A 26,481-nucleotide genomic window follows, 5' to 3' on the forward strand; every position below is an offset into this window, starting at 1 on the left:
TAATATATGAATAACACTGCTATGATATGGAATAAAGGAGTATGTAATTAACAATTACAAGACAAAATAACAGTATATATAAAAATATCCAGCAAGTAGTAGAACTTATAATACAGAAAGTCAACTATACAGATACAACTTGACATAAGGTTGCAGGTCAAATGATAATTATAGTTTTTTTTTTTTCTCAAGGTCTCTTACCTGTTCACTCCTAAATAGAAAACTGTTCAATTTTGCTTGGGAACTTTGTGCTCAGGTAAATGCTCATAACGGTGCGCTCGCCCCTGTTTTCGCTGTAGATCACTGACCTTGACCATGCAGATCTCCTCAGCATCAACCACCTGGTCTCTCTCCTGTTCCTCACTCACTCTCTTAAAAAATCTTCGTATATCCATCTAGCCAACACATTGAAAAACATTTTCAATTTCTAATGCCAAAACAAATGCTACTATGCCATTTAGTTTTCACTCACAATAATTGAAACAGCCATTGGTGGATAAATGGAACAGAATATGGACAACTGTTAGCCTAATATAGCCTATGCTTGGTTGCTCATGATGATGGCATTGTCCATAGCGTCACATTAAGCTGCCAAAATTTATGTTAAAGTTAGATGAGTACAATTTCTCCTTTCTTTACCATAGGTAAACATAGGAAATATTAAGCAACTGACAACCCACATGGAAAGAAGTCATAAACATATAGGTTTTAATATATGTTTTGATGTAGCTTTTGAATATATGTGACATATATAAAACTGGCTGTTTACTATATTATAGATACATATATGTACCTATAATATATTATAGAAAAAATATATAATATAGAAAAATGGTCAATAATATACACATTCGGCCATATTCTGATTCAGGTTTTTAGTGTGGAGTGATTTTTGTGCCACCAACTGGAGTGTGCAGTGATAAATCTGCAAGAGCAACACCGGCTCTGCAGTCGTATGCAGCCCTCTCTCTGCATGCTCAACTCCGTCTCTGCCTGCACAAATCTCTCCTTGCTGTTGCTCAATTTGCAATTTTTAAAGCAATGTAGCCTCTCCGTCAGCCAATCAGACAGCTCTCCATTATGCAATCAAAGCATGTCCAGGAAATACTGCCAGGAAAATTGCACTTTTTTCAGATAAAGAGGACTTTATATAATTATATTTAATTAGGTTGATTAACCCTCCTCTTTTCCTGGGACATTTCCACTGTTCACTTCCTTTCACACACCAAGGGATCATTTATGTCTAACCAAACAGAGAAGAAACACTTTATATGTTGAAATTAAAAGTCCTCTTTAACTGAAAAGAGTGCAATTTAACAGTTTTAGGAATAGGCAATGTGTCTTTTCTGGAAGTCAAATATGGTCACCCTAATCATGACACATGAATTACAACAAAGTATTTTGCAGGCAGTGGATGGTGACTGGTAGCTAACCAGCAGCAGAAAGCAGTTCAATAAGCTGTTAAATGGGTGTTTTTCTGTAAAGCAGTGTTTCCTGGACATGCTTTGATTGGATAAAACAGAGCTGTCTGTGATTGACTGTTGGAGAGGCTACTTGTTGAGGAGAGCAGGGAGAGATTTGCATGCACAGAGACAGAGTTGAGCCCACAGAGGGCTGCAGCTGCTGCACACAAGCACAGAGCAGGTTCTGTTTGTGCAGACTCATTACTGTACGCTCAAGTTGGTGGCACTAAGTCACTCAATGAACTGGTTGGTTCGTTAATCATGTCACTTCAGGGGAGTTTTCCGACCATTTTACTTGACATCAAAGCTTTTCATTATGGTTTGCGGCATATAAACATGCTACCGGAGTTAGCATTAGCATGTCGGTGCGGTAGCATTTTCCTCTCAAAGAAGTCTGAACTATAACCTTGAAATGTTAACGGTGTCCTGCTGTTGCTGTCTTACCCTAATGTGATGTTGAGTGACTTACATGAGCGCTGAGCAGGGTTTGCTCAACGATATATAGGTTTTGCTGTATCGCCCCGCCCCCTGACTTGTCAACAAAGCTGCAGGAAGTGGAGGAAGTTCTTTCTTGATACTTCCTGTGTGCGACGGTGTAGTTCTATATTCATTAATTATTATTTCTGTTTTAGACTAAAAAACTCATGTACCAACTACACATGTCGTGATTGTGTTGAGCATTTAGATGTGAACAAATAAAAAAAAGTTAACTGAAAAAAAAAAAATAAAATAAACCAAAATGATAGGGGGCTTGTCCTAAAACGGACCTAACGACGTCAGCGGTTCAGTCCCTGTGATCCACTCGCTGTTTACCTCTTCTCTCCCTCCTCTCCTGTGGGTTGGAACCCACACCTTCGAGCGCCGGTGTGACGTCATCAGAATTCTGCTCGGTTCAGTAACCAGACTCGGTTCCGTGTTTGAAATGTGTTTCCCTGCCGCTCCGCACGGAAGCGGCAAAATAACGTTTAGCACTCATAACAAGCAGATTATCAGCGCTCTGCTCATTAAAGAGAAGACCTGCAGGCTTCTGTGAGTTAAAACATCCTGATGCTGTTCAGGTGTAAATGTTGTGCTCCATCCCTGTGTTTGAACTCAGAAGATGCTTCCTGATGCCACAGATATGTGATGATTTAGCTTGTTTCTTTATTTTACTCCAGAATAAGAGATTAAATTATTACAAAATCTGTTCAATGTAGTTAAATTAGTCATTCAAATGATTCTAAGCTGCTGCTGCTGCTGTGTGTGTGTGTGTGTGTGTGTGTGTGTGTGTGTGTGTGTGTGTGTGTGTGTGTGTGTGTGTGTGTGTTAAACATATAGGACTGCATGAGACAGCATGGTTTCATCAAATCCATGCATCCTATATCTTGGCTGAAGTAACGGCTCAGGAAAATAACTTAGATTTCATAAATAATGACGTCTCTGCATTGTTTATGATAATATTTTATCTTATATTGGACCTGTCTTTGGTCTGGGAGGTGTAACTTATCATGATACACGCCTTTTAAAACATGTTAAAGTGTTACAAGAGGAGATAAATGCATGAATTTGAAGTTCATATTTGGAGACCAACCTTCACAGTTTGGAGGCTTACGCTGGTGAGGAGACACCATTAGTTCTAGTAACACCTGGGCTCCCAAGGCCTGTTCTGACAGGATGGACGTTACGGGACCCTTAAGGATTCCAGTTGGATGATTGGAGGATTATTTAGGAGGATTGGAATGAACAAACTGATTTCAGTGGTGAAGGGTTAAAGGTATTGGCTTTGCATTAAAATTGTAGAAATGCAAAATAACTACACTTTACCATCTATTTAAAAATGTACTGAGTTCAGTTTTTTATTTTTTTAAGGACTTTTGTCATAAATCATTACAGAAAATCCAAATCCTCTCCTCCAGACAGTGAAGAACTGTGTTCCGCATACGTCACTCCAGCACGTAAAACAAGGTAGCTGCTGATGCTAGTATTGTGAATCGCTGTTATAGGCCCTTTTACTGTTTTAAACAATATGATGTCAGCGAGAATGCACGCGCAGCTTGGCAACAGAGAATGGCGTTGTTTCAGGCTTTATCAAGCTACTCTGCGGGGTTATCACCGGCAAATCTTGAATGTTATATTATTAAACTCACTTTAACGAATGGCAACAGACTCCCAGATCCCTGTGGCATTACGGAATGGGTGGAAGATGTAGGTGCGTGGCCAGATATCCAGTGGCCCGATATATATACATTTTTAGTGGAGAGGCCCAGTAAGTACACACGTGAGAAGCTACGGGCATACAAATCGTTAGATGCATACAACTATGTTGTCTGTGGCCACATACAGAAAGTAAAATATCACGACATAGACTCTGAGTTTTGCGTCTTGAAGGCAGAAGTCCTTCCTAGCCAAAGACAAGGACACAAGACTGCTATGTACGAGGCTTGGGTCATAGTAAACAAACCAGAGAACTACGTCTTCACAGCCAACTGTACCTGCATGGCAGGGTGAGTATAGCATAGGTTTCTTTTTTTTAGCGTGCTCAGAGTACAATCGTGTTAATTTTAGAGAAATACAGTTTATACTAATATGCAGTGGGAAAATACAGATGACTTAGAATGAAATGTTAATTTGAACCATGAAATAAAGCGTATAAATTTGTTTAATTCTGTCATTTTGATGTTCCAGACTTGGGTCATGCTGCAGCCATGCAGCAGCAATTTTATTCAAAGTTGAGCTTTGTGTTAGGATGGGGAAAACAGAAAAGGCTGCAGTTACCCTTTTGATGGCCTGCAGCCACAGACGCCTCCGATTTTGTTGAAATGGATGTGCTCCCTTTGGAATTCTGTAAAGTTTCAGTCCACTGCTTGAAGAGAAGCGATTCTGGCATCCATACACGCAACAACCCGACATTTTTATGTGCTCAGAACTTCAAAACAAAGGGTTTAAAACGCTGTTTTAGTATCGAGTGTGAATGAGGAAGCCTTCACTCTCGTTGCCAGGCTGCGCTCGCAACTTTTGATGACGTAGGTAGTAAAAGGGTCTATTTGTTTACTTTCATGCTCCTAATTATTACGCAAAATTGCGTTTACAGCTGCAGCAAAAGGTCTGAGCCATGTGTCTGTGTCCTACACGCATTTCTAAATAACAGGTCTGATCTAAAATAATAACCTATAAATACATCTAGAACCGCACCACTACTTGTGGACTCTAGACGAGTCCCGTTAGCATGACTGCAGCAAAACTGCTAACCATGTTAGCTCCAGGAAGGAAAGAACAAGTCCTTTGGGAAAGCTAACACACACACACACACACACACACACACACACACACACACACACACACACACAGATACAATCTAAAAGATGATGTATTTATTTCAACATTAGAACCTCCATGACATCCTGGACTAGTGCAAACAACGAATTGAGCTAAGGAGTTACTCCAGCATCAGGAAGATTTATTCTGGTAAATTGTCGGTTAAATATTTTCCAGAGTTATATCAATAAATACACACAGCAGTGAAACTGTAGATTACTGAACTATATTGGGACACATGATGGAGCTAAGACCAGCTGAGAACTTGTCAGCTTAGAGCTCCCAGTGGAGCACAGAAATGAAATATTTATGAAAAGTAAACAAATTGTACCAATTTTGGTTCTGAAGATGAGCAGAATCCTCCTCTATGTCCAAATCGGGTCACAGGTCTTCTGAGTCAAACGGTCTAAAACATGTCTGCACCTCTGGTAGTGATATCCAGCTGGCGGGATCGGAGTTCGGTTGAACTTCTCCGGTAATCCAAAATCCGTTCTCGTCGCCGTATCCCAGAGAAAAAACAAATCTGACCGACTAGTAGAGGCTTCAGAAGCTACACCTGATTGATGACACATTGTTCTCTGCTATAATGCTAACGCAGAAACACCGGAGTCAGGCGTTGTTTACTGCAGCTGTTTCAGCAGAGCTCCATGTGAAACGTCACCAGCTGCCCAGGGCTTAGACCGCAAGTTAGTTTTTGTTTTTCTCGCACCAGTCACAAACATCAGATTTTCTTACAATTCCAGCCGTCAAAATCCAAAAATCATATTCATCTAAGGTTTTAATACACATTTACCCATGCTGTTCAAATGAATTTTGCCTCTGGCCGATATCTTTCAATGAGTGAGTGAATCCACTACCAAGGATGAACTCTGCTAACTTTAAAAATCAGCTGCTCTAAATAAGCATGAAGGTCAGAGAGGAGCTCTAGGATGGACACGAATAAAGGAACTGTAAAGTGGGGCAGGGCCAACATTAGCAGCTGTCATACGGTCCATTTGAAATGTTTGACTTTCATTTAGCTCATTATGTGACAGGTTAGAGCACAGTCTCATGTTAGAGTTTTGTCATGAGAACATTGAGATACCTCATATACTGATGGAATCTAAAAATTAACATTTTTTTTTTCAAAATAAAGAATAATTTTAATCACAATTGAAACGTACAATCCTAGAAAAACCTCGTCCGATCAATATGCATGTCCTGTTCTCACTGATTGGATAGAAATCCTTCCATCAAACTGTGTGTGTGTCCGTGTGTGTGCGTGTACACACGAGTGTGTTGTGAACTGATGTTGTGGTTTTGCACTGATGTAACCATCTTTACGCTGACAAAAATGTAACTAAGGAACTTTTACTTTGAGTACATTTTATTTACGATACTTTTTACTTTTACTTGAGGAAAAATTTAGGTAAGTACTTTTACTTGTACTTGAGTAAAAAATTATCAGAGTACTAATACTCGCACTTAAGTAGGAAATTTTAGTACTCTTTCCACCTCTGGTCCGTGGCTAGTGTGTGTGAAGCAGAGTCAGGTAGCTGCATGTCTGGGACAGAAAATGAGACATGAGAGAGACTTCTCCTGAAGTGTTGAAGAAACTCACAACAAGAATCACAGATGTTGATATTTCTCACTCTAGATTCTCCGGGTCATAACTTCTGAATTACTAATCGAATAAAAATAATTCAAACGGTTTCTAAAAGTACATAAAACGAGCTTTCCAACGAGTTATTACATGATGTAATTCATGTTATTCCAAAAATCGCTATTAGAAGGAAACCAGCTTTGCAGCCTCACAGAAAGAAACGGAGCGAACCGTGACGGGAGAGCAGAGAACCAAAGGGAGGAGATGTTCTGATAATCTTCATCATCAGCATTTATAAAGTTATGGAAATGTCACAAATAAAATCCACCTGGTTGGTCAGGTGTCCCAGAAGGCTGTTTCTGTAGATGGTGACATGAGGAGGGACAGATTACAGTCACACTGGTTTTTATTTGAACACACAACTGTTTACTAAATGATTCAGCTTCATTCCAGCATTATTTATACTTACAATAAATATTTATTTAGCTGAAAATATAATTTTATCAGTGCAGAACTTTATTAGTTGACGTTTTATAGTGAAATGTTTACATTTAACCTTTTATCTGGCTTATTGATCTTCATAATGCTGGTAGAAATGTAGCTACAGTTGTGAAGTAGCCTATGAGTGTTATTTGATGATACCTAGTATTTATTTTACTGTATCCCGTTCTCTGGACTAGAGCATAGACCTGTGGTCACAGACAGGCTGCAGTCATTAAACTGGTAATCGCGAGGTCAGGGGTCACACTGTTTTCTGAGTGTTTGCAACATAGTTCTGAGTTTAAATTGTTCTTTTAACATAATTTGCTCAAGTCATTGTGAAGTTCCTGTTTAGTAATAAATGTAAAGAAACTTCAAATGAGTTTTTTTCCATTTAAGCTGCAGTTTTACAGACTTTAATAAACATAAACACTAAAGACAATCCAGACACTGAAAGCTGAGGTTGTTCTGGAAAAAGTAGCAGAGTTACAAACATTTTACACTTTTTTATTTCAATTTTAAAGCCATGAAACAAAACAAAAAATACCAGTTATATTTATGGTCATAAGAGTGTCACGTTTCGGGGATGTTAGGTCCCAGATATGTAGCAACCCAGGATGACACGAGGCAGGAGATGATGCAAGGTAAAATCCTTTATCTTGGGAGGTTGAACTAAATAAATCCAGGCAGCGAGCCTAAAGTCCAAAACTTCAAAGCTGGAGAAACAAAAGCTCACCCAGAGCACGAACAAACGCTGACAGAATACAAACACAATGGACCGACAAGACACTGGGACAAGACAGGGCCTAAATACACAGGGAGAACAATTAAGGAAACAGGAAGCAGGTGTGTGGAGTGAGGGCTGGAGGGAAGGCAGGTGACAATACATATCTAAATGGGGAAAACAGAAACAGAGGAGAGCAAATGCCTAAACACAAAACTAAACAACAATTATCTAAAGACAGAGGGAAGGATTCACACAAACTAGCTGGAGGAGGACATAGCACATACACCCACACACACATAACCACACACACACACCGAGTTGGGGACAAAGAGGCTGGAGCTGACCTGGGAGGAATGATTAAAAACGGTAACAACATCTCGTCTCTCGTCTCGTCTTCCTCCGCTTATCCGGGTCCGGGTCGCGGGGGCAGCATCCCAACTAGGGAGCTCCAGGCCGTCCTCTCCCCGGCCTTGTCCACCAGCTCCTCCGGCAGGACCCCAAGGCGTTCCCGGACCAGATTGGAGATGTAACTTCTCCAACGTGTCCTGGGTCGACCCGGGGGCCTTCTGCCGGCAGGACATGCCCGAAACACCTCCCCAGGGAGGCGTCCAGGAGGCATCCTGACCAGATGCCCAAACCACCTCAACTGGCTCCTTTCGATCCGGAGGAGCAGCGGTTCTACTCCGAGTCCCTCCCGAATGTCCGAGCTCCTCACCCTATCTCTAAGGCTGAGCCCGGCCACCCTACGGAGGAAACTCATTTCGGCCGCTTGTATCCGCGATCTCGTTCTTTCGGTCATTACCCAAAGCTCATGACCATAGGTGAGGATTGGGACGTAGATCGACCGGTAAATCGAGAGCCTGGCTTTCTGGCTCAGCTCCCTCTTCCCCACGACAGATCGGCTCAGCGTCCGCATCACTGCAGACGCCGAACCAATCCGCCTGTCGATCTCCCGATCCCTCCTACCCTCACTCGTGAACAAGACCCCGAGATACTTAAACTCCTCCACTTGAGGTAGGACCTCTCCCCCGACCCGGAGGTGGCAAGCCACCCTTTTCCGGTCGAGAACCATGGTCTCAGATTTGGAGGTGCTGATCCTCATCCCAGCCGCTTCACATTCGGCCGCGAACCTACCCAGCAAGATAACAACATAAGACACTTAACTGAGACGCAGACAAAAGACACATGAGGGCACTATGAGACACAGAAGGGAAGACACAGACGCAGACCATGACAAGAAGACACTTAACTGAGATGCAAACAAAAGACACATGAGGGCGCTATGAGAGACAGAAGGGAAGACACAGATGCAGACCATGACAGTACCCCCCCCCCCCTCCAAGGGGCGGATACCAGACACCCAAACCAGAACAAACAACAACAAGCACAAGACGACACAGGACACGAAAAAACCAGAGGGAGGGAGAGGAGGGAACCAAAAAAACACAACCCAAAAAGGGCGGGTGAGGGGGGAACAGGAGACCCCGGGAGGCCAACGACAGGGAACCAGGAGGCGGGACCAAGGAAGCCTAGGAGGCCAGCAACGGGGAACCAAGAGGCGGGACCAGGGAAGTCTCAGGGGCCGACGACGGGGAACCAAGAGGCGGGACCAGGGAATCCTTGGGGCCGGCAACGGGGAATCAGGAGACGGGACCAAGGAAGTCTATGAGGCCGTTGACGGGGAACCAGGAGGCGGGACCAAGGAGGCTGGTGACGGGGAACCAAGAGGCGGGACCAGGAAAGCCTTGGGGGCCAACGACAGGGAACCAGGAGGCGGGACCAAGGAAGCCTAGGAGGCCAGCGACGGGGAACCAAGAGGCGGGACCAGGGAAGTCTCAGGGGCCGGCGACAGGGAACCAGGAGTCGGGACCAGGGAATCCTTGGGGCCGGCAACGGGGAATCAGGAGACGGGACCAAGGAAGTCTAGGAGGCCGGCGATGGGAAACCAGGAGGCGGGACCAGGAAACCTTGGGGATAGGGGGTTTTGGAGGAGGAGGACGGGTCTCTGGAGACGGGGTCTGTGACTGGAACACTTGCGACTGGGAGACTGGAACACTTGTGGGGAGACTTGAGACTTGGGAGACTGGAACACTTGTGGGGAGACTTGAGACTCGGGAGACTGGAACACTAGAGACTTGGGGAACTGGAACACTTGAGACTTGGGAGACTGGAACACTTGTGGGGAGACTTGAGACTTGGGAGACTGGAACACTTGTGGGGAGACTTGAGACTCGGGAGACTGGAACACTTGTGGGGAGACTTGAGAATTTTCTGAGACTGGAACACTTGAGACTTGGGGAACTGGAACATGGGAGACTGGAACACTTGAGACTTGGGGAACTGGAACACTTGAGACTGGAACACCTGAGACTTGGGAGACTGGAACACCTGAGACTTGGGAGACTGGAACACTTGAGACTTGGGGAACTGGAACACTTGAGACTTGGGGAACTGGAACACTTGAGACTGGAACACTTGAGACTTGGGGAACTGGAACACTTGTGTGGAGACTTGAGACTTGGGAGACTGGAACACCTGAGACTTGGGGAACTGGAACACGGGAGACTGGAACACCTGAGACTTTGGAGACTGGAACACGGGAGACTGGAACACCTGAGACTTGTGAGACTGGAACACCTGAGACTTGGGAGACTGGAACACTTGAGACTCGGGAGACTGGAACACTTGTGGGGAGACTTGAGACTTGGGAGACTGGAACACTTGAGACTTGGGGAACTGGAACACTTGAGACTGGAACACTTGAGACTTGGGGGACTGGAACACTTGTGGGGAGACTGGAACACTTGAGACTTGGGGGACTGGAACACTTGAGACTGGAACACTTGAGACTTGAGGGATTTCTTCTAGCACTCACAGAGCACGGTCGCTTCTGCTTTGCTCCCTTATCTGCTTTTTCCCAAGGCTCTTTTTGTCCCGTCTGTCTACAGAGCGCTTCTCTGCATTTCCTCTGGAAATCACTATTTTTCAGATATGGATTTAATTAATTGGTCATTCAATGCGATTGATAAGATTTTTTCTACGATGAGAACGGAGGAGGGGGCTCGCGCTTGTCCTCACGGGACACATGCAGCGGGATATATACTCGATTCCTGGAAGAAGTGGAATGTCATCTGTCTCTCTCAGCTGTCCATTGAGGACGTCGAAGATGTGTGTTTATTTGACCTGATGATCACTGGACTTCTTCTGATTGGAGTGAGAGGATATCTGGTTTTCCGTAAAATTGGGATGACGGGAGCGATTGGAAGGCGACCCGCATCCATGGACGGCACCGTCCGGGCGGAGACCTCACAGACTGGGACGTTACTCGAGGTGAATCGCAAGCTGGACAATGTCTTAGCTGCGTTACCGGTGTTAGTGGGCAAATTGGATGTCATCTCAGAGAGGGTCACCGGACGGTGTGGAGATGTTTAATCACCGAATTGGCTTCACTGGAGGATTTGAATGATCAATACAGACTTTAAGGCAGAGAGGAAAATTATCTCTGCCTGACCCAAACAAAGTCTTGTTATCCAATCTGACGCCATAAGCAGCCTTGGAGTTGTGTGCAAAAACCCCCACGATGGAAGGAATGCAGACAAATGCTGTGAAACCCCCCCCCCCCCCCCCCCCCCCCCCGCCTTCAGATTGTGGTCTCCGCACCGAGGCCATCAAGTTGGAGGCACTTGCTGTGCTCTGTGCTTTCCTGTGACCTCCCTCCCACCTGTGGATTCAGTTGGCCGAGCGCCACACAGGCTGCTCCCGCTGAGGAAACCAGGGTCCCAGCCCCTCCCCCCTACCTACCGGGTCTCATATTGTGAACTGTGACGTTTGTGCTTATATGTTGGGTGTTTTTTTGCATAGTAGAGCTACACCCTGCCGGTGTAGCTCTGTTAATGCCTTTTTCTCCCTCTCCGAACTCTCCTCATGTAATCCCCTCTTCATCTACTGAAATGAGTGCCGTTATGGCTGCTCTCGCGGTCTGCGTGTATCTGTCCTGTCTATATGTGTGTATGTAATCTTGGTCAGGCTGTTCTGTGGAGTCAAGTTCCTATGCTCTGGAGCGCTGGCAATAAAATTCTTTCTGATTCTGATTCTGGAACACTTGAGACTGGAAGGCTTGAGACAGGAAACGGGAAGATGTCGACTTCAGAGCCGGAGCTGGAGACGTCGACTTCAGAGCTGGAGCTGGAAACGTCGACTTCAGAGCCGGAGCTGGAAACGGCGACTTCAGAGCCAGAGCTGGAAACGTCTACTTCAGAGCCAGAGATGGGAACGTCTACTTCAGAGCTCATGATGGGAGGCGTCGACTTCGTGACGGGAGGCGTCGACTTCGAGACGGGAGGCGTCGACTTCGAGACGGGAGGCGTCGACTTTGAGACGGGAGGCGTCAACCCTTGGACTGGAGGAGTCGACCCTTGGATTGGAGGAGTTGACCCTTAGACTGGAGGCGTCGACCCTTGGACTGGAGGCGTCGAACCTTTGACCGGAGCTTCATGGACGGGCTGGACCGAAGCCTCGTGGACAGGCTGGACCGGAGCCCGTGCGTCCTCCATTGCCGAGGCAGGATGCGATGCGTCTACTTGGACCACTGCCAAAGCAAGATGCGATGCGTCCTCCGGGACCACCGCTGAGGCAGGATACGATGCGTCCTCTTGGACCACTGCTGAGGCAGGATACGATGCGTCCTCTTGGACCACCGCTGAGGCAGGATGCGATGCGTCCTCCGGGACCACCGCTGAGGCAAGATGCGATGCGTCTTCTTGGACCACCGCTGAGGCAAGATGCGATGGTAGCTGGAGTTCAGACGTGGGTCGCAGAGCAGGGGCCTCTTGGGTAGGCGGCACAGCTCTGGCGTCTGAGGATTTATTTAGTTCAGTCCTGGGTTGCAGAGCAGGGGCCTCTAGAATAGGCGGCACAACTCTGGTCTCGGACTGTCTCCTGGGTTCTGGCTCGGGCTGTAGAGCAGGGGCCTCTTTGACAGGCAGCACAACTCTAGCCTTGGAGAATTCCTTGAGCTCGGACCTGGATTGCAGAGCAGGGGCCTCTGGAATAGGCGGCACAGCTCTGGCTGCAGGAGAATGCTGGTGATGGCGGCGACGTCGACCGCGGGCGCGGCTCTTAGGAGGAGTGGGAATGACGTCAGCAGGTACAATGGATGAGATACAGCCCACCGGAGAGGAATTGGTGGCGCTGTCAGGACCAGGTGAGGGTGTGGAGATGGCGCTGGCAGAAACAGAGGATGAGGCGGAATGACAGCCCACCGGAGTGGATGCACCAGTGCTGTCTGGAACAGGTGGAGGAGAGGAGGTGTTGCACTTCGGAGGTGCTGAGAGGGCATCAACATGTACAGGAGGGATGGAGATGAAACCGGATCTGATTGTCTGAGACGACGTAGGGCGGGACTGGAGAACAGGAGCAGATGGAGGAGGACCACGGCCAAAAGCGTTTAGCAGCACTGAGGCAAATTCCCAGAACGACACCGTCTTGAGGGATTCGACTTCGTAATGGTCTGCGACCCACCACAAGGCTTCGCCTCTCAAACACCACACCATGAAGGTGATCTTGCTGAGCTCCGGGGATTCCAGGTCCAAGCAACGGGCACAGTCCTGAACAAAATCCCAACAGGTATCCGGGTCACCATAGTAAAAGTTCATCGGCTGGTCCGTTGGTGTATCCAGGGGTTCTGCTGGGTCCTGGGGTGGTCGGTCCATTCTGTCACGTTTCGGGGATGTTAGGACCCAAATATGCAGCAACCCAGGATGACACGAGGCAGGAGATGATATAAGGTAAAATCCTTTATTTTGGGAGGATGAACTAAATAAATCCAGGCAGCGAGCCTAAAGTCCAAAACTCCAAAGCTGGAGAAACAAAAGCTCACCCAGAGCACGAACAAACGCTGACAGAATACAAACACAATGGACCGACAAGACACTGAGACAAGACAGGGCTTAAATACACAGGGAGAACAATTAAGGAAACAGGAAGCAGGTGTGTGGAGTGAGGGCTGGAGGGAAGGCAGGTGACAATACTTATCTAAATGGGGGAAACAGAAACAGAGGAGAGCAGATACCTTAACACAAAACTTAACAACAATTATCTAAAGACAGAGGGAAGGGCTCACACAAACTAGCTGGAGGAGGACATAGCACATACACCCACACACACATAACCACACACACATACACACACACACACACACACACACACACCGAGCTGGGGACAAAGAGGCTGGAGCTGACCTGGGAGGAATGATTAAAAACGGTAACAACATAAGACACTTAGCTGAGACTCAGATAAAAGACACATGAGGGCGCTATGAGACACAGAAGGGAAGACACAGACGCAGACCATGACAAAGAGGGTTAACCGTGATAAATTTTCCGCCTCCCACAAAGAGATGGTAAAAGTGAATATGAGCATAATTATATACATTTTATTACGTTATTATGTATTTTATTTTTGACTATTTCTCCAAAGGGTTCAAATGAAGGCAACTGGACTTCTTTGATTTCTTTAAAACATTTTACTTCTCCTCTGAGGAGCTTTGCCAGTTCTAACTGGAATATGGGAGAGCCAAGTTTATAAGCTGTAGCTGTCTGTTATTTAAAGAGCAGAAACTACTCTGAGTACCCCGCCTCTCCATCTACTGATGAGTCTTTGGCCTCTATTGATGGTGAGTCATCGTGTTGATTAGATGCAGGAAGGTGTGACCTAGACTGAAACTGAATGAGATTCAAAGCTGTATTATTGGTACTGGAAAGGTGAAATCTAAAGCCCCATTCCCACCTGTACCGGGTCGGCCCGGGCCGGGTAGCCCCAGTCGGCCCCAGCCTGGCCCGGTTGATTCCACACATCCTTGCCTTAAGCCCATGTGGGCTGATTCTACCCACCAATCAGAGGCTTGCTCTAATGGAAGGTGTGAATGGGCTGATTCTACCCACCAATCAGAGGCTTGCTCTAATGGAAGGTGTGAATTTGCTGTCAGCAGTGGGCGTGTTGGCCCTGGTCGGCCTGAAGCAGTACCCCTCGGGAAGAGGGCCGAGAATGAGCCTTGGTTGGCCCGGGAAAATTCCAGGCCACCCAGATATGTAAACAACCTACGCTACCCGGCCCGGGCCGACCCGGTACAGATGGGAATGGCCCATAAGCCCCTCCCCTATTTAAAGTGGGGTTTTCACGTTTTGACATAGATAGCTTCTTTTACTCCTCTCTCAAATCATCTATCTTCTCTGTCCAGAATGTGGACTTCAAAGGTCATCTTCAAAGGTGTGTCCCTTGTCCTTCAGGTGAAGGTGGACTGCAGAGTTTTGACCTGAAGAGGTGGCTCTCCTGTGTTGTGTTATGTTCTTGTGTAATTGTTGTTTAGTTTCTCTAATGTAAACATCTGCTGGACAGTCCTCACCACACTGGACTGCATAAACGACCCCACTGAGCTTCTGTTTGGGTGTTTTCTCTTCTGGATGGACCAGGTTCTGTCTGAGGGTGTTGTTGGGTTTAAAGTTTACTGGGATTTTGTGTTTGGAGAAGATTCTTCTAAGTTTCCCTGAGACTCCTGCCATGTATGGGATGATGGTGTCTTTGTGTAAGGGATGTTGTTGTTAGGTTGGTAGCAGAGCTCTCGTGTTTAGTGTTAAGTTCAGTAAGATCATGGAATGGGAAGAATTTTCTACTGACAGGAAAAAGATTTCAACTAACATAGCTGTAGATCACAATGGATAACTCTCTGTGGTTGCATTTATTTTACATTTATTCTACTACCTCTTACTAGAGCTGTCTTTAGTAGGTGCAAAATATATTTGGTTGTACACCTGTGCAATAGCAATAAATTATCTTGATTCTTGTTAAATGTACTTCCTGAATGAGTGACCTTTTCAGGCTAAAATAACAAAATGACAAATACAGACAGAAGGACAACTTCTTTCTTCTTTTGTAATGCGTTGCATCACCACCTGGTATCAGAACAGGACTCAGTATTGGAAGATAATAAAAAAAATCAAACAACTTGGACTCGGATCAGGGGCAAAAATGTGGTTGTAACATCTCTAGATATGTCAGCTTTAAAAACAAACTATTATTTATGAACCAACATTAACACTAATGACACTAATTGATTTATTTTTATTATGTTGTTTGAGCCCAAGGGTCTCATTATCGGAATGTTCTAACTTGTTGGATTGCTCTATAAGTGCCCCCTTTTTTTTTTTTTACTTTGAGCTCCCACCCCATCAAAGGTCTCTGTACGGCCCTGTTTAGCACTACTGGGGTTCTAAAACCCCCAAAAGCTTTTTACATCACAACCTACCTTTGTTGTAGCGTCAGTCACGCATCATCATTTGACCAATCACAGTTGGGGAGACAGCATGCTGCAGACACGACCACAGCATTTGTTCATTCACAGACTGTTGTATAACCTTGAAGTTTTAGAGTGATTAGATCTCTCTAATGAATGATTTTTGAAGCCGAGTATAGTGGTCATGTGACTTGTATTGATCCAAAGAACTTTTTGTTTTGAGGGGAGTTAAAGTCCCAAAGTCATCGTCACACACTGGTGAAGTTATGTCCTGCATTTGACCCATCCCCATGGGGAGCGGTGAGATTAAGCTGTGGGAACTATTTGGTCTTCTGTCGGGTTTCAGTCACTATGAGAATCAGAGACAGGAGAGGTTTTCATCTTGTTCACAACCTACCTTTGTTGTAGCGTCAGTCACGCATCATCATTTGACCAATCACAGTTGGGGAGACAGCATGCTGCAGACACGACCACAGCGGCGCTGACAGCACGTATGACTGTTGTTGCTTCAGCATGTCGCTGTGCTTTAGAGCTTAAAGGCCCAGTGTGTAAAAACATTTGACTCTTTAGTGCCACGCAGTTCAGAGTAAGTATTGCAGCTCCGGTAGCCCACACTAGGGTTGGGCTGTTTTTCCATTCGCCCATCAGTAAATGACGATGGGCCGTGGTTTGTGCATTTGACTGATTACGGTATGATTCACTGACTGATTTGCGAACACAGAAGTCTAAACATGGATTTTTTTTTATGGATGTGCAGCACAAATTAGTTTTCTTTTTGTTTAACTCACTCACTGCCTGCCGTTTCCTGATCAGAAAAGCCTTCAGACAGCATTTTTCAGCGTTTTTACTGTTTTTTTAAGAGTCACAGAACGTTGCGCTCTATGATGATGTTAACGCCAAAACTACCAAAACATAGCGAAGACTCACCTCTTACATCAGAAAGAATCGGCACGTTTCGAGCGTTATCCGTTCTTTCATAAGCTGTTGTTGAATTGTGGCCGGCAGAAGCTTTTCCGGTTCTCGCGTCACTTTTTCTTTTTTTTTTACAGCAGCGTCTCAAAACGATCTCCTAACACATGGACTTTCTGCTTCCTGATCACTTGACGTGTGACATATGCGGATGAAGATCGGCTTTAGAGCTGGGATGTTTGTTCTCATGGTGCGGGGGCTCGTTCCGACGCCCACACAGTAAAAACATGCCAATGACAGTTAAAGAGTTGTTAAAGTGTTGAAAGGAAGTAGGGCTGAAACGAGTCATCAAATGGTTCGATACATTAAGTTCCTCGATTCATTTTTTTACTAATTCGAAGCTTCGTTAAATGTGCACTCCACAGTCTGAACACATTTTACTGGAGCACTACGTGGTGATCTCGGTGCTGTGGTGGAAAAAAGAGAAACCAGCAACGACGGAAACCATTGTTAGAGGCAGAAACGGTCCAACGTTTGGATCAAGAGTTAAACTATGAGCAAACTACTGAATTGGCTGACTGAGTGGAGGTGGTTCATAGATGTCGCAATCATTATGTCAGAAGGGAATGCCCCCTCCACTTTTACAAAGTGTGCATTTGGACCCCCCCCCCCAACACACACCTTTTACTCTTTCGATTGTTTCAAAGAAATCCATTCCACTTGATTCATTAGAAATGACTCCGTCTGCTGAAGTCCGTTCCACCTTTTCCTGGTTGCTCTGCTGCACGCATGGTGGACGTGACTGACATGGTTGTCTTTTTTGTGTGTGTGTGTGTGTGTGTCCTGTCTGGCTGTGAAGCAAACAGAATTGATGTCTGAATGCTGGTGACAAGCCTTGCAGTTTTACTCTCAGGTGGAGCATCAAAGCGTCTGCTTTTAATGTCACGCCTGATACTTAAAATTTTATTGTTATTGTTTTTGAATGCTTTTTAATTCCGACCAGACATGGAGACAGAAAGAGAAAGGTGAAAGAGAAAGGAAGAGACAAAAGATGGGGGGGGGGGGGGTGTTCCACAAAAATAAACTATGATGAACAAGAATCTGCTTCTAGACCTGCAGAAAGAGAGAAGAAAAAAAAATGGGACAACAACAATACAACAAGATCAAGCTATCACTGTGTCAACTTGATGAAGAAATATATAATCAACATTGTTTAACTGAACAATCACACGATAATAAATCACAGTGCATTAAGTGCCCACCTGTAATAAAAATGAACTTGTCATCTGTTGTATAATTGCTTTATATAAGTTATTGATCACTACTGTTTGTCAATCACACTTATCATGAGGATGTAATCAAGGGTAATCATGGTAGAGCCGAACATAATGTGATCATGAGGATGTAATCAAGGGTAATCATGGTGGAGGTGTGCAGCTTTGCACGCACATCAGTGGATGTATAAGGAGCAGAGCAGAGCTCAGGGGGTTAGAGCTGCTTGAAGGATTCTACCTGACGAGGTTCATGGATTACATGTGTTCAGTTCTTCACCTATCATGGATTACGTTTTCTAACTGGGGTGTTCAGCTCTCCACCCATAAGCAACGGTAAGAGAAATGTTTTGTTCATGATTGATAACTTGTATGAATGCCGGTTGAATAAAGCCTTGTTGTTCATCTGATATTCAAGTTGTGTTTCATTGTTTCTGGCGTCGACTTGACAACGATCCTGATTAAATAAATATAAAGTGTAAAAAGAGACTTTGAGTCTTTTAAGGTAATTAAAATAAAATAAAACATTTTATTGTAGAACACCACCATAGCCTTAAGACCTGTGTTGAACGTGCCCAAGTCCATACTTATGAGAGCACCATGTGAGCACCTGTGTGTGTACACGCGCTTGTTTATGTAAGGTTTCTCTATAGGAGCGTCCAATAGAGAGTGTGAGGGGCCACAGATCTGACCCCTAAAGATGTGCAGGAGACGGAGGGAGCTCCAAGTCCCAGAGATCCAGGAGCTGCCCCAGAACACAGGAACTCCAGGGAGACTGCGACCAGAAAAAACCCCACTCCCCTCGAGAGGCGCAGAGGATCGCCCCGGGGGGCCACAACCAGCAGCCGGCAGAGTCCAGGGAGACATCAGCGGCAAGCCCACAGGCCCGCCCGCAGCCTCCCACCCCCTAGCCGGCCGAGCCCGGGACCCAGTGACCCGGGACTCAGGGCGACCACCCCCGCTGGGGACCTAGCAGAGCCCAGGGTCCCAGACCCCACCAGGCAGCCACTGGGATTGGTCAGGCAGATGCCAAAAATCTTTAACTCCCTGACCCAGGAGCCACAACCCAGGCAGACCAAGGCACCGCACTCCACACCAGGTGTGGTAGGGAGAGGGGAGATGAAGATCTATATCATCACAAGAAGTCCCAGGAGAAGGGAGGAGTCAAAGGCTCCACCTGACATATACAGTCATACACAAACACAGTCACACACTCCCTCCCTCATGCTCACACATACACATACAACCAAAGATTTTCAACAATGCACGCCGGACACCCGCTCATGCTCCCCATACACACCCTATTCACTCTGGTCCCGGTACTGCTGCACATGGGGTACAACCATTACCGGTTCCAAGAGTTCGACCCTTTCTGCTGGGGTGCTGATGAGCAGGCTCCCCAGCCCAACGCTGAGCACAGCAATCCACCACCCCAGACCCCAACCGTACGGCCTGATCTCCCTCCTAGCCTCCAGCCCCAGGAAGCCAAGCGACAACAGAGGTGTGCTAAGACCCCCTAGTCTCCCTCCGCCTGCTCCAGTATGGTGTTAGTGTGTGTTGATGAGGTGTATTCCATGGCTGTGGTGAGCGGGCATTGCGGCCATCGTCTGGCCTATGCCAGCTGATGCCACCACACCACCCCACTTGCAGCCACAGCCCTCAGTGTCTAAGTGCAGTTTAAAATTGGAAGTAAGCACCGGCACTTGGGATGAGGCTGAGAAATCCCCCTGCCAAATGCCATTGGATGTGCTCACTCCCAAGGCCCTAAGTGTTTGTTTGTGTGGAATGTCGTTGGTGGAAGTGTTTAAGGTGCAGATAAAATTGGGGGGCAGGTTGCCACAGGAATGAGGAAATGGGGTCCATACCTGCACTCCCTGACTTGTCCACCCCCCAAGGTCCTATGTGCATGTTTGTGTGATGATGTGAGGGAGCAGGAGGAGAGAACTGTGTGGGGAGTAATTATTGGCGGGCTCTCCCTTTTGGGCAAACCGGGCAATAAGACAGGAAGTGACCGGGTTTACCACAATATAGGCAAAGCCGGGAGGAGAACCGGTGTTGTCTTTCCTCAGGGGATAGGCTGGCCCGGCTTATCTGCATGGGCTCCTCCGGGGGCGCTGAAACATGAACTGAACTAGGGGGTGATGTGGAACGGACCAACTGGTTTGGCAGAGCTGGCTGAAAACATGGCTGAGCAGGTTTTGGGCAGTTTCTTAGCCTCTTTTCTATGCAAACGGCGAGACTGATTAGGTCCTCCAACGTCTCTGACTCAGGGCAGAAAGCTAGCTGATCCTGTATCTTGTCATCAAGAGCTTGGGTAATAGCTCCCTTCAGCGATTCCGGGTCCATACTTGAGGTGGTAGCGAGTGTTCTAAAATCTATGGCAAAGTCCAGCAACGTTTGCTTTCCTTGCTTCAGGTTCCAAATGGTTCTAGATATCTCCACGGGGGTCTCCGTATGGTCAAAGGTGCTTTTAAAATCAGCGAGGAAATTGCGCAGAGAACCTTTAAGAAAATTGGGATCTCGGCTTTTTGCTTCCGCCCACTGTAAGGCGCGGCCGCGGAGCAGACCTACGATGGAGGAGATTTTTATAGGATCACTGCTGTAAGTCTCTGGAAATGTTTCAAATGTTAACATGCATTGAAGAAGAAATCCCCGTACCTGGCCGAACTCACCCTGGTAGGTGTCCGATGGAGTGGACTCCGGGACCCGGAAATGCAAACGGGGTGATGGAACAGCTTGGACCGGAAGTTCTTGAGCGGCAGGCGGAAGGACGGGAGAGGTGGACACAGTAAGCTTGTCGTTTTACTGCCGGATCATGGATTCAAGCTGGAATAAATGCTGGTTAGTATTTGACTGTTAGTCGAGGAGGGATTGGATGGAGTTTTCGTGTTTGGACAAGGTCGTGGCGAGGGCAGGCAGAAGTGATTTGGCGAATGGGTCAGATTTATGGCCGGATGATTCTGTCATGTTGTGTTGTAGTTTTTTGACCCACGACATGCAGAATCACACGAGAGGCAGAAGGTAAGAAAAAAATTATTTATTTTTGTTCGGTGGAGGTGTAGATGAAGGTCGGGGTTCAGGTGGTTCTGATGGAGTTCTGAAGCAGAAACGAGTAGTTGCAGATCAGCGGGTACAAAGTGTAAGAGAGTTGGCTTACGGTTTCCTGGTTGTTGGGGGAGCTTGAGGTGAGGGTAAGTCAAGGATGGTTGAGCTGGTCGGGTGAGAGGCAGAGGCAATAGCTGGGAGCTGAGCACCGGAGTCCAAGGTGTCCAGGTTGGCAGGTGAGGGTTGGAGAGCAGGCAGTCAGGGGCGAGCGACAGGGCAGGCAGGCAGGGTTGATCCGATGAGTCTATTACTTTGATAATGGAAGTAGACTGGTGGACGAGAGGTACCTGAGGAGGTCGGAGGAAACAGGGCAGATAGTATGAGGGAAGCGAGGTACACAGGAGACCAAAACGAGCTAGAGACAGGCAATTACTGGTGAGAATACTACCCAATACTGAGTATCATCCGGCACTGATGAGTTGTCCCGACACTCCTTAAATCCCCTGACCACTAATGAGCAGATCTACAGCAGCTGCTCTCCGGACACACCCACCTGCACACAGAAGAACTCAGCACAAAACAGATGTCAACTCAGCACAGGCCATGACACACGCATGGTGACGTGACTGACATGGTTGTCAACAAAGTTAGAAAATAACAGACGGAACGAACCAAAGTGAAACTACAGGCTTGTGGAAGCTGGAGGAGGAGTCAGTACCATTACTATCCCTTAATAAGCAGTGTCCTTGTCTGATCCCTCCACAGACATGGGGACATGAGGACATTTCTCACAAAGAAGCAGAAAATAAGTAAAACTGTCCAGAATGAATGCTGACTGACAGTGGCGGATTTAGCAATTTGGGGGCCCAAGGCGAACACAGACATGGGACCCCCTTACACTACATTTCTGACAATCTTATCTTTAACTGGATTTGCAAAACTCTCCCCTCTTCTGACACGAGTTATTTTCACTTTTTATTAGCCCTCCTCTTTATCCTGTCAGTGCTCCTGTGCCTTTGCCTTACTTTTTTTTCCTTCTATTTTCCATTTTGGTCTTTGTTTTCCTCCCATTAAACATTTTCCATTGTCTTTCCTTTTCTGCTTCCTTTTGGTGTTTATTTAAAGGTTTTTCACCTGACTGATTCCTGAACCTGGACTGATCTCAGTATTGGTCAAATAAATTGTTCTGAGTGACATCCAAAGTCTGGTCTTTTCAAGTGTAGGCACCTCACATTGGAAGAAAACACTTGACAGTAGGAGGCTTAGAAGTTATGGTCAGAAACAAACACGCTGATTGTGATGGAAGTTTTTATTGTTCCTAAAGTAGAAATATGTTTTTATCTAAATTAAGTTCATGTTCTTGTTCCCTTTTTCCCACATCATGTAGCCAGTATCACTCATCATGCAAATATAAAGGTATGGTGGTCTGTAACATCATGTGTCTGTGTTTCCTACAGATGTTCAACAGCTGGTGCTTGTTAAAGAAGAAGGTCCTGAAGAACAGAGTGCTGGTGTGGACCAGCAGGATCCAGAACACCTCCACATAAAGGAGGAACAGGAGGAGCTCTGGACCAGTCTGGAGGGAGAGCATCTCTGTTTGAAGGAGGAGACTGAAGCTGTTGGGTTTCCTGTTACTGCCGTTTCTATAAAGAGTGAGGATGATGACGAGAAACCTCTGGTCTCACAGCTTCATCAGCAGCAAATAGAAGACAGAGATGTTCCAACCAGCAGCTCAGCTGACCAGATGACAGCAGAAACTGGTGGAGGAGCTGGAACTAGCAGGAACCCAGATCTGAACCCTCATGATCAGACATCTGATTCTTCAGAGACTGAAGTTAGTGGAGATGATGATGATGATGATGTGAATCTGGACTCTGAGCTGTCAGACTCTGGGTCTGAAACTGGAGATGAAGATGATGACTGGAATGAGAGCAGGTCTTCTGAGTCAGAAGGTAAGTCTGTCAACAAGTTCTTAACAAGTGGTCTCTCCAGAGACACGTGAGGGAGACAAGTCATCCAGCAGTAAGGTCTTCAGGCTGTTTGGTTAATAAGAAATGTGTTAGAGTGAAGCAACATGTAGACTCGTGCAGGAAAGTCCAGAAGAAACCTAAATCATTTAGTCATGATGACTGTGGAAAAAGGTTTACTACAAATGTAAATAAACAAATCACCTGAGAGTCCACACATAGCAGCTGCTGTTACAGAGTATGGGCCAGCCTCATCCGACCCATACTCTGCTTCTGGCCGGTAACAAGATGGCGCCTGTGTTTGGAATAGCCACAGGTCCGTTTCCACATTCCCGCCTTGCCACGGGGCAGCGCTGTGTCTCCGTCCATGTTTCCTCGGGTCTGTTTATCCTGGTTCTTCAGTGGTTTCCCTTGCTGTTCCCTCCATGAGTGGACTTTACACACCGTGGATCTGACCTACTAACTCCAGCTGTTTCTGCTTCTGGCAGGATCATGGTGTAGTTACCCAGGGAGTCCAGTTGCTGCAGGATGAAGTGTAGAGCCATGCTGATAGTGTAACGTGATGGAAGTGGTTACTTTTACTGAATGATCAATAAGATGTGATATTCCATATAATTATAGATTATCAATCTTATTGGTCTTTGAATATTTGATTTAATACGACCTTAGGAACACACACTTCATATTAATTCAGACAGATTCAAGAATATAGTTCATTAAAATAAGTTTAATTCTATATTTCTAAACTAATGATTACATGACTGTTAGGGATTCTATCAATAACCCATCACCTGCAGCTGGAGAGAGAGGAGAGACAATAAGCAGACAAGTCACCAAATTGCAATCGGGGCAGAAGCTCAAGGCAACTGCCCAGAGGTTCTGCTCTCAGAGTTTAATTATAACTAAGATAAGACAGTCTGTGAGAGACTGTGTGTGTGTGTGTGTGTGTGTGTGTGTGTGTGTGTGTGTGTGTGTGTGTGTGTGTGTGTGTTCGTGTGTGAGGGAGTTACTAGGTAACAAGAATGTGTGTGTGTGTCTGAGTGTGTGGGAATGCTTTCAGGCATAGAAGAATACATTCAGTTAATAATAAACATAACATTTCCATAATATAATCCCTCCTGTTTATCCGAATAGGATAACTAAACAATAAGAAAACAACAACACAAAAAACAATTAAGTATAATGATAAAGTATAGAACAAATAAAATAATAAAACTTGATAAGGCAAACACAGCTGACAATAACATCAAACAACAGTTTACAGAGATACTTGTGAGATAATGGAAATCAGTTAAATCAACACCATCATAAACTAAAGAAGAGCTATTTCATACATCTTGATGTGAATTTACTGTGATGCAGCAATTCTACAATTTATAGCAGCTCCCATAAAGAGATTGGGAAGGATTAGCAAAACCATATAATATACAGAAAACAAGCCAAGCGGGGTGCAGCAGTGGCAGTTGCCGAGGCAAAATCTCGGGCGTGGGAAGAGTTTGGCGAGGCCATGGAGAAAGACTATCGATAGGTTCCAAAGAGGTTCTGGCAAACTGTCCGGCGCCTCGAGAGGAAGGCAGCAACTCGCTTACACTGTTTACAGTGGGGATGGGGAGCTGCTGATGTCAACTGGGGCTATAGTCAGCCGGTGGAAGGAATACTTTGAGGAGCTCCTCAAAACCACCTACGCGCATTCCGAGGAGGAACCAGAGCTGGTTTAATGTGTCTCCCAGCACAATCTCCAGAACATAGAGGAGATTTCAGGAGTTTGGCGGTTATTCTCGGAGAGCTGGATAGGGCCGTAGAAGGTCCACAACCCATCAGCAGGACCGATACCTGCTCCTTTGTGCAAGGCGAAACAGGCTGAGCACTGCTTTTGCCCTACAGAATGACATCCAGAGGGCCACTGGTGTGAATGTCTCTACCCAAACAATCATGAACATACTTCATGAAGATGGCCTGAGGGCCCGACGTCCTGTAGTGGGCCCTGTGCTCCCTGCCCAGCACTGTAGAACTCGACTGGCATTTGCTCAAGAACACCAGAATTGGCAAGTCCGCCACTGGCACCCTGTACTTTTTACAGACGAGAGCAGGTTCACCCTGAGCACCTGTGATAGACGTGAAAGAGTCTGGAGAAGACAAGGAGAACATTATGCTGCCTGCAACGTCGTTTAACATGACCGGTTTGGTGGTGGGTCAGTGATTGTCTGGAGAGGCATATCCATGGAGGGACACACAGTCCTCTACTGCCTATGGTGCTCTGACTGCCATAAGGTATCGAGATGAAATCCTTGAACCCTTTGTCAGACCCTACGCTTATGCAGTAGGTCCTGGTTTTCTCCTAATGCACGACAATGCCCGGCCTCATGTGGCAAGAGTATGCAGGCAGTACCTGCAGGATGAAGGAATTGAAACAATTGAATGGCCTTCACGATCCCCTGACTTAAACCCAATAGAACATCTGTGGGACATTATGTTTCGGTCCATTAGGCAGCGCCAGGTTGCTCCTCAGACTGTACAAGAGCTCAGGGATGCCCTCACACAGATCTGGGAGGAAGTGCCACAAGACACCATCCGTTGTCTCATTAGAAGCATACCCCGACGTTGTCAAGCATGCACACAAGCTTGTGGGGGCATCACAAGATACTGAAAAGCAATTTGAGTTGCAGAATTTAAGTTTTTGAAATAATGGACTAGCCTGCCACATCTTCATTTCACTCCAATTTTAGGGTGTCTTCACAATTGAGCCCTCTGTAGGCTGATAACTTTTATTTCCATTAAAAGACTTGGCATCCTTTTGTTCCTAGGACATTGCCCTGTCATTATTTGTATAGATATCCAACTTCATATTGAGATCTGATGTATCTAATGTGTTTCTTTAAAGTGTTCCTTTAATTTTTGTGAGCAGTGTATATCCAGTAAAAGATAATGCATTTCATTAACATGCATGTGTATTGGAAATGGTAATAACATTTAATTTCTGCTGCTAACAATAAGGTGTTTTTACAGGACCAGAGCGTTTGCAAAACAGGATTTGCCGCAGCTCCCTGGGGAGGATATAGGTCGTTTATGAGATCAGACAGTGGCGGTAATGTGATTGATTTGATTTGATTGATTGATATGATGTGGCGCAATCGTGGCAGTTTTATAAAAGATTAGGTGATGGTGGCATAAAGGGGGTATGGGGTGGTCTCTGCCGCAGCCTTTTGTTTATCTTTTTTAAAAAGCAGCTCCTATCCCCATCAGTCCCTCTGCAGTCTCTGGTGATCTGAGCTTCAGCTCTAACAGAGAGGCTCATGGAGCGCTGCAGTGCTCCAGTTTGCCATCTCAGCTGATTTAGTTCAAAAAGCAAACCTTATTGCCCGTGTTTACTTGCATTTTCAATAAATTTGCCAGCCGGAGCTCAGCAATAACTCCCCACGTCATCATGACATCTGCCTTTGTTGCACCAGGGCG

General features: G+C 46.0%; 1 protein-coding gene across 1 annotated transcript in view; it reads left to right on the top strand.

The window, feature by feature from the left end:
- The window catches only part of LOC129157539 (uncharacterized), a 66,412-nt gene that overhangs the window by 2,615 nt on the left and 37,316 nt on the right, over positions 1-26,481 (top strand). Inside the window, exon 5 of the mRNA XM_070542159.1 lies at positions 22,519-23,013. Coding sequence (XP_070398260.1) covers positions 22,519-23,013 — 495 coding nt within the window. The remainder of the gene's footprint in view (positions 1-22,518; positions 23,014-26,481) is intronic.

This window comes from Nothobranchius furzeri, chromosome 2 (assembly GCF_043380555.1).
Source record: "Nothobranchius furzeri strain GRZ-AD chromosome 2, NfurGRZ-RIMD1, whole genome shotgun sequence".
In the NCBI taxonomy this organism is placed as follows: Eukaryota; Metazoa; Chordata; class Actinopteri; order Cyprinodontiformes; family Nothobranchiidae; genus Nothobranchius; species Nothobranchius furzeri.